The sequence below is a fragment of the Ruditapes philippinarum genome, unplaced genomic scaffold (assembly GCF_026571515.1).
Source record: "Ruditapes philippinarum isolate M1 unplaced genomic scaffold, ASM2657151v2 ctg5272_1_1_1_1, whole genome shotgun sequence".
Lineage (NCBI taxonomy): Eukaryota > Metazoa > Mollusca > Bivalvia > Venerida > Veneridae > Ruditapes > Ruditapes philippinarum.
In genome coordinates, this window is record NW_026859831.1 from 72,239 (window position 1) to 81,676 (window position 9,438).

The 9,438-nt window shown below is 35.2% G+C and overlaps 1 protein-coding gene across 1 annotated transcript; it reads left to right on the forward strand.

Moving 5' to 3' along the window:
• Window positions 1–95: 95 nt before the first annotated feature.
• Window positions 96–8,950, forward strand: LOC132758055 (insulin-induced gene 2 protein-like; the record flags this gene model as incomplete). The annotated part of the gene is given in 4 exon segments (XM_060749571.1): window positions 96–251; window positions 4,156–4,353; window positions 5,126–5,250; window positions 8,784–8,950. Coding segments are annotated over 3 exon segments (482 nt in total), but the record flags the coding sequence as incomplete, so codon positions are not given.
• Between the last annotated feature and the right edge of the window lie 488 nt (window positions 8,951–9,438).

A 9,438-nucleotide genomic window follows, 5' to 3' on the forward strand; every position in this document is an offset into this window, starting at 1 on the left:
TCATTATAATATTATGTCACCTGTTAACCTCCGTTCCGATTGGCCAATTTCCCCTCCGTGTTTTTCTCGAGTTTTGATTGGCTCTGTGAACGTGGAACGATCCTGTGTTGTGGTCATGTGACACATCAGGCTATCAGCTGTAAACGAAAGACTAAAATCCTGACAGAAATAGTTATTTAAGTACGTGTGAAGTAAGAATTTTACATCAATGTTGTTGTCTGTGATATCCTAACAAACAAGTTAGTGAAAAGGTAAGTTACTTTCATTATATTTCAATTATTAATGGAGTGTTTTGCCAAAGAGGTGACAGTGTATCAAATGCATTAGCAAATTGCTGGTGTATTTTTAGGTAAGCCATCATATATGAAACTGCATTGTACATGTAACCATTAATTTTGCTTTCGTTTTTTCCAAGATATATGTTTTACTTTTATTTTACTGCTTTGTCAACAGACAGTGTTCTAGTGTTCATTCAGTTGAGTGGTTTTTGTCTTGCTGGAAAATGTTATCTTACTTCATCAGTTCATCACAACAGGGATGTTTGTTATCATTCTGTTGAAACAAAAACTTGACAACTATTATACAAACATTCTGCCAGATTATAGTAAGAACAGTGGGTTAGACAATATGTAATACTGAATGTTTCAGAAGACAGTTAAAACAAAAATGTTTGATCTGTGTAGCTTGGGTGCTAGCCTAATGCTGATGATGTCACACTTAAACATTTATTCATATTTACATAAGTTGCCATTTGACCTAAAACTGTGTTGGTGTGACGTTAAACCCAAGAAAATAAATAAATCACATATACAATACTAGTTTAGCTTATCACGTTAATACTTCCCCCTTTTAAAAGTAGTTTAGATCAAACATGTATTTTCTGATAGTGAATATTACGGTATTATAGTTTTGCAAACCTTCTCTACACCTAGTATGTTTAACAGATGAGTGTTAACACCAATGCAATGCTCTTGTTATTTTAGTTATTATTGATACATCTTATGATTCTATCATTAAGACTATCGTTAATATTAAACTTTCATTATGATCATTATATGTCTATATGCTCATTTCTTGTAGATCTTGTTTTAACCCTTGTCACACATGTAAACATATCAATGTAATAACAACATTTTGTAGTGTTTCAGTGTTTATTAGGGTTATTAATACTTATTCAAGTTCAGTGTCACAATTTGTGTATCTTGATTATAGATAGTAGAAAATATTACTGGTAGACATGCACTTGGTGCGTTAAATATAGGTCAGTTGTTTGATGATAACCTTGTTTAAGTTTTGATTTATTTTACATTTCATTGGTTTAACTCAATGAAAATGTCATCAATTCAAATCATCAACTTTTCTCTAAATCATTAACATACCTGAGAGATCTCAGGGGACACTTGCTTGCTGTAATAACACTTAAATTTTGTCTGATATACTGTATAATAAAATGTCTGGGTATAAAGGACCATTATTGATGATAACATTAAGTTTGGTTCCTGAAGAGTGATTACATGTACAGTCTTCACGAAAAACTTTAAAAAGCACAGGACATTCGGGCCAGTAAAATTTCAAATCTTACTGGACCTGGTGATTTTTAACCGGACCAAATGCATAGATAGGTAATAAATTGATGGGTAAAGGAAAACACTTTATCATGCTTCCCTTGATAACTTTGAAAGAAGCATAATACTTCTTGTATTCTGGGCCATATGTTGACAGCTTTGAAAAATCTATAAGGACCAAATGTTTAGACAAAACTGTCTAGAATTGAACATGAACAACACAATTTGCTTCAAACAAATCAGTTTCACAAAAAATATTTACTTAACTCAATAATCACAAAATCATAGCTAAATAATGACCATAATAAACAATGGTTTAATTTCCGTAACTATACGGTGCGGTACAGAAAATATCCAAGAAAAATTAATGGCGGCCTCCAATACTCAAAACAATTTAGACATCTCTCGCTGTGTTTTGAACATTTAGGACAGAATTGATGGGTTTCATTTGCAAAAAAGATCAATCTTTTAGGGAACCCTGCTTCATTATTTTGATGAATTTTTCTTATAATATTTTTTATGGCCAAAAATCTACTGGCCCATCAGACCACCAACCTTGCAATAATCACCGGACCGATGCTAAATTTAGTGGCCTCGTACTGGCGTTAATTTCGAAGACTGCATATATATATACATGTATATATATATGCGTGTACTCCTGATAAAGGATTCATTTGTTTTCATTTCTTTGCTTATTTTATATTTGACTTGTTATGACTCATATTAGTTTCTTTTTAAACATAAAAATGAGAGGTCCTGCAAAGTGAAAATTAATTTTGAAAGTTTTGGTGTATTGCTTTACAGTGTTTTTATGCCACCGCAGCATCTGCGATGCGGTGGCATATAGCGATTCACCTGTGTGTGTGTGTGTGTGTTTGTGTGTGTGTTTGTGTGTGTGTTATATAGATTATATAGTGAACTTAAAAAATCTTCTTGTGAAAAACCACTTGTCCAATTTCAACCAAACTTGGCAGGATTGTTCCTTGGGTGAAGGGCTTCCAAAGTTGTTCAAAGAATTTCATTCCATGCAGAAATCTGGTTGCCATGGCAACCAAAAGGAATTATAAGAATAAATTTAAAAAATCTTCTTGTAAAGACCCAAAAGGCCTAGAGCTTAGATATTTTGCATAAGGCTTTGTATGGTAGACCTCTAACAAGATTGTTCAAATTATAGCCCTGGGGTCAAAATTGGCCCCGCCCCGGGGGTCATTGATTTTCACTATGAACATATGGTAAAAACTTAAAATACCTTCTTGTAAAAACCCAAAAGGCCTAGAGCTTAGATATTTTGCATAAGACATCGTCTGGTAGACCCTTACCAAGATTGTTCAAATTATAGCCCTTTGGTCAAAATCGGCCCCGCCCCGGGGTCATTGATTTTCACTATATGTACATATAGTAAAAACTTAAAACACCTTCTTGTTAAGACCCAAAAGGCCTAGAGCTTAGATATTTTGCATAAGGCATTGTCTGGTAGACCTCTACCCAGATTGTTCAAATTATAGCCCTGGGGTCAAAATCGGCCCCGCCCCGGGGGTCATTGGTTTTCCTTATATGTATATAGTAAAAACTTATAGTAAAAACTTCAAAAAAATTCTTCTAGCAATTGACAAATGCTAGAGGTTAGATATTTTGCATGAAACATTGTGTAGTAAACCTCTAGCAAGATTGTTCAAATTATAGCCCTGGGGTCAAATTGCCCCCGCCCTGGGGGTCATTGATTTCAATATATACATATAGTAAAAAAATCTTATTGTCTGAAGGTACAAGGCTAAGAGCTTTAATATTTGTTAAATAATATCATCTAAAGGTACTCTACAAAAGTTATTCAAATGTTGCCTCTTGTGTCAATATTAGCCCCGCCCCCGGGGGCCATAGGTTTTCCTTATATGTATATAGTAAAAACTTAAAAAATCATCTTCTCTAAATTTACAAAGGCTAGAGTTAAGATATTTTGCATGAATTATTGTGTAGTGAACCTCTTGCAAGATTGTTCAAATTATAGCCCTGGGGTCAAAATTGGTTCCGCCCCGGGGGTCATTGATTTTCATTATGTACATATATTAGTGAAAAAATAAAAAATATTTTTGTCTGAAGGTACAAGGCATAGGGCTTTGTTGTTTGATATATAATATCATTTATAGGTCCTCTACCAAAGTTGTTCAAATTTTTCCCCTGGTGTCAAAATTTGCCCTGCCCGGGGGCAGTGATTCTCATTATGTACACATAGTAAAAACAGAAAATAAAACAAATGTTTTCTGAATGGGAGAAAGCTATAGCTTAGATATTTGACTTGAAATGTTGTTTGGTGGACCTGTATCAAAATTGTTTTGAATTAAACCCTTGGGTCAAAATTATGCCTTGCCCAAGGGGACAGTGACCTACTTTCTTGTCCTTTGATGTACAGCAATGACATTTTGACCATGTGCACAGTTTTAGTTGTAAAATTGAACTTTGATATCAGGTGACCTAGATTTTGATGATGTGACCTACTTTCTTGTCCTTTGATGTACAGCTATGAAATTTGAACCATGCGGTGGCATAGCATTTTTCTCAAATGCAATCTTGTTTTTTTGTTTTTTTTTTTCAGCATTATCTATGATAATGAGTCCAATGATGAATACCTTGGTCAGAGCGTTGATTCTTTTTTTCTTTGGAGTATTCTTCTCTCTCGTCTTGAACCTGCTTCAAGTATACAGAGAACAATTAGATGAGGACCGGCAGCCTGGCAAGTTTGATCACTTTGAGTCGTCATGGTGGGTCCTCCCTGCGTGTGGAATGACAGCATGTGAGTAGTTGAAATATATATCGATAATCATATTCATGTCATGAAGTAGCCCATTAAGGAATTGATGTGGTACTAGGGGTGTGGAAATATTAACTTTTGCCACTTGCTTGTAATGGACAAATTGGGCAGAAGTTTTTACTTGTCTGCAGCTTAACTTTACTTGCACATTTAAAAATACAAAACATAAGCCACAAGTTTTAACAAAATTTGATGAAAGGTAACAGTGTCCTTTCATAGTAAGGTGTCAAGGAGCTTGCCTTCCTACAAGAGTTTGCCATGGTATGTGATTAATGATATGAAAAAGTACTCATTACTAGGGGCCACATTACTAGTACATGTAATCTAAGATATGATATCTCAACTTATTAAAATAAATGTTCCCCATTGACAAGAGACAGAAATACTTTATTTTGTTTATCCTTATTACTTGTCCATGGACAAATTCTATTGAAAAATCTAATACAGAGGGGCACCAATATGTCAGAAAAGTTAGAAAAGGAGCCATGTGACTTTAACAGTGTCATTATGACTGAAACTCTCCCCCCCCCCCCCCCTCCCAAGAAGCATGTAAGATACTATTTATTTGTGACTATGGCAATACCTACATGTTTAAAGTTAAGAAATCTAAAGTAACATCTTGAAATGATACTAAGATTTATTCATTATGCATCTTCTCTAATCAGATTGTTGATTAAGATTTGTTAAAGAGAAGTAATCTTTATCAATTATGATTAACCCAATATATTGTAACTTTTCTTCTCTTTTTTTACAGCATTTGTTGGCTTACTGTACCCATTTTTGGACAAACGTTTAGATGAACCCTTAATATATAAAGGTGAATGGTCAAATGTGATGAGATGTGTTGCTGTCTTTGTAGGAATCAACCATGCCAGTGCTGTATCCTTTCTGAGTGACTATATAATGTGCATAAACCTTAACTTGCCACTCACTGCTATGACAGCAATGAGAAAGAGTCAAGCAAAATAAACACACTTTGAATGAAGTTCTCAAGTTAACTTATTGAAGATTTAAAGTGAAAAATCCATTTGTCACAACCTTTACTTAATACCAAGTTGGAAATTTTCAGTCTAAATTTTCTGCAGATAAAGATGAAAAAATTAAGACTACAATGTACTTGAATGAAATTAATGCCAGAATTAAGATCTAGTAGATAATCATAGATAGAATATTTATGCCAGAATTAACATATTATAAATCATTTAATGCTGGAAACATTGATGACAGCCTTTTTGTCATCTGACCAGTACATTTACACAGCATGAGCAGCTTGACCATACTCTGTACTTTGGACTTGTTACTTTAGCATTATACATGTATGCTCAAATTCCAAGTTGTACAAGTCTTTCATGAAAATTAGGTAGCTTAGGTCAGAAGTTTAAAACTTCACAAGATTATCCTATTAGAGATTCATTTACAATAGTGCAGCTCATAAAAGTTTTCTTTTAATTCATAATTTTGCTTATTTTGTTAAAAATTATTCTTCTGAAGAAAATAATTCATAAACTTTTTTTCATAACATTAAAACTAGAAAACTAGTGTCTCAAAGCTTAATAATGATGTGTAATGTAACTAAAGGTTTGATGACTACAACATGTAACATGTATGTATAGCTTGGGGCAGTTTTAATGATAATATGAAAGTTACATGTTGATGTCATGTATAAATTGAGAAATACTACTGAATATATTGAGAGGATAATGTTTACTTCAAATAATTATTAGAAAACAGATTTTTAACATGAAAATGCATCTTTGATAGATACAGTTGTTCATTTAAATGGTAAAAGTTTTACTGTTTTTAAAGTCTGCTGGCAGTGATTGTAACAAGCCTTTACTACTGTGTAACAGGGTATCTTTCCCTTTCTAAAGCTTTCATGCTGTACATCGGGAAAATTCTTTAAAATTCTGTAGTTTTTCCCAAAAAAATCCATTTAATATTTATCTATCCCTTTTGCTAAAATACTGTGTTAATTTTTCCTAATTTGTAAAGGGAGGGCATTCTTACAAAAATGTTGTCAGCTGCTTAATTCTTAAATTTTGATATTGGAAACCCCCTTAACAGGGCTGCTGATTGTCCACGTATTCGCGGAAATCCGCGGATTTCGTGAGCTCCTGGGTCATTTTTGAGATCGATGTAAATTCGACAAAGACAACTAGACCTATCACTGAAGGTGATTAATACCCCCACCAGCAACTTTTTGAAAAATAAATAGTCTGAAGAAAAATTTTAACACAAACTATCAACTGTGTACAAAGAAATATTTCAATTAATTGTAATCCCAACTGGGGTCTCCAAATAAGCTTGCTTTTCACAAAGTTTGATTACAATATCTCATTCCTAACTCTAGTTATTGTCCGGAAACCATTTTTCTATTTTTAGGAATGGTGACCTTGACCCCAGGGGGTCCAAATACAATACCAACCCAGGTCTTCATATAAGCTTGCTATACACCAAGTTTGATAACAATATCTCATTCCTAACTCTAGTTATTGTCCGGAAACCATTTTTCTATTTTTAGTAACGGTGACCTTGACCTTGACCCCAGGGGGTCCAAAAACAATACCAACCCAGGTCTTCATATAAGCTTGCTATACACCAAGTTTGATTACAATATCTCATTCCTAACTCAAGTTATTGTCCGGAAACCATTTTTCTATTTTTAGTAACCATGACCTTGACCTTGACCCCAGGGGGTCCAAAAACAATACCAACCCAGGTCTTCATATAAGCTTGCTTATCACAAAGTTTGATTACAATATCTCATTCCTAACTCTAGTTATTGTCCGGAAACCATTTTTCTATTTTTAGTAACGGTGACCTTGACCCCAGGGGGTCCAAATGCAATACCAACCCAGGTCTTCATATAAGCTTGCTATACACCAAGTTTGATAACAATATCTCATTCCTAACTCTAGTTATTGTCCGGAAACCATTTTTCTATTTTTAGTAACGGTGACCTTGACCTTGACCCCAGGGGGTCCAAAAACAATACCAACCCAGGTCTTCATATAAGCTTGCTATACACCAAGTTTGATTACAATATCTCATTCCTAACTCAAGTTATTGTCCGGAAACCATTTTTCTATTTTTAGTAACCATGACCTTGACCTTGACCCCAGGGGGTCCAAAAACAATACCAACCCAGGTCTTCATATAAGCTTGCTTATCACAAAGTTTGATTACAATATCTCATTCCTAACTCTAGTTATTGTCCGGAAACCATTTTTCTATTTTTAGGAATGGTGACCTTGACCCCAGGGGGTCCAAATACAATACCAACCCAGGTCTTCATATAAGCTTGCTATACACCAAGTTTGATAACAATATCTCATTCCTAACTCTAGTTATTGTCCGGAAACCATTTTTCTATTTTTAGTAATGGTGACCTTGACCTTGACCCCAGGGGGTCCAAAAACAATACCAACCCAGGTCTTCATATAAGCTTGCTTATCACAAAGTTTGATTACAATATCTCATTCCTAACTCTAGTTATTGTCCGGAAACCATTTTTCTATTTTTAGTAACCATGACCTTGACCTTGACCCCAGGGGTTCCAAAAACAATACCAACCCAGGTCTTCATATAAGCTTGCTATACACCAAGTTTGATTACAATATCTCATTCCTAACTCTAGTTATTGTCCGGAAACCATTTTTCTATTTTTAGTAACGGTGACCTTGACCCCAGGGGGTCCAAATGCAATACCAACCGGAGTTTCCACATAAGGTTGCTATATACCAAGTTTGAATACAATACCTCATTCCAAACTCTAGTTATCGTCCGGAAACCATGATGTGGACCGACCGACGGACGGACCGACCGACCGACAAGCTGACTCCTATATACCCCCCCCTAAACTTCGTTTGTGGGGGTATAATAAATTCATTCGTCATATTTTATACAGTACCCAAAAACCGGCACGCTTCGGCTTTTATCGTTTCGCTAGCCGCCTATGGTATGTCTGTAAGCGCTTTTCTCGTTGGTCAAATCGAGTCTTTTCCGGCATTCTATTTTAGAATAACCAATCAAATTACAGTTTTCATTGTCGCTCTTGTCTGTTGTCAATGTGCGGCAAAATGTCGGATATTTGTTTTGAGGGCTGATGAAAACCTGAAGTCCAACTAAAGTGTCTCTGAATGGCTTTAAAGGCAACCAAGGAAGTCAAATTCCAGGAAATTGATTTTGGGGCATACCAAATCATCAGAATCCAAGAGCTTCCGGGGGATTCGCCCCCTGGGCCCCCACAAGGGCTCTGCCCTTGACCCGCAAAGGGGGCTTGTGCAGCCCCCTTGACCCCCGCGTATTTTCCTCTGATTTTGCAATTTGCTGTTGGCAGCCCTGCCTAAAGATATAGTTCTATAAGTTGCGATTCAATATTGAAAGTATTTTTCCTTAATAGATATGATCAGAAATTGGAATTTTCTAACAATTTACACATGTCCCTGACACTGGCAGCAATGTGTATAGGTCTGTGGTGGTTGTTTGACAGATCTAAAAGTGGATTTGTACTAGGTGTGTGCACAGCTGTCCTTGCTACAGTGCTAACACAGTTCCTAGTTTATCAGGGAATCTACAAGTAAGTTATTATCAATCAACACTAATTAGTGACTTAATCACCATAAACTTACTGGATTTCTTAAATGTATTTGTCCAGCTACCATATTGTAACCTAAAACCCATGGAAACAAAGTGATGGGTCTGTTACTTTGTTTTGTAATTAGAGGTTTAAAGAAAATGTAACAAAAACTTTCATTAAAAGCTATTTATGATTGTAGAATGTGTAGTGATAAACATTTGATATGCATATCTGTTGATAATATCATTCATTTCCATTTGTTGGTGTATATATATATTGAAAGACATTGTCTTATTGTAATATTATGTGTTGTTTTTGACAATTTTATCCTTCACTCTGTACAATAAAAACTGTACAAATTATGAAATATAATTATGTCTCCCCCACCTCGGGGGAGACATATTGTTTTTGCCCTGTCCGTCCGTCAGTCCGTCCGTCCGTCAGTCCGTCCGTGTTGACGAGGGGTTACCTGTGCTGCAATTTTCTTA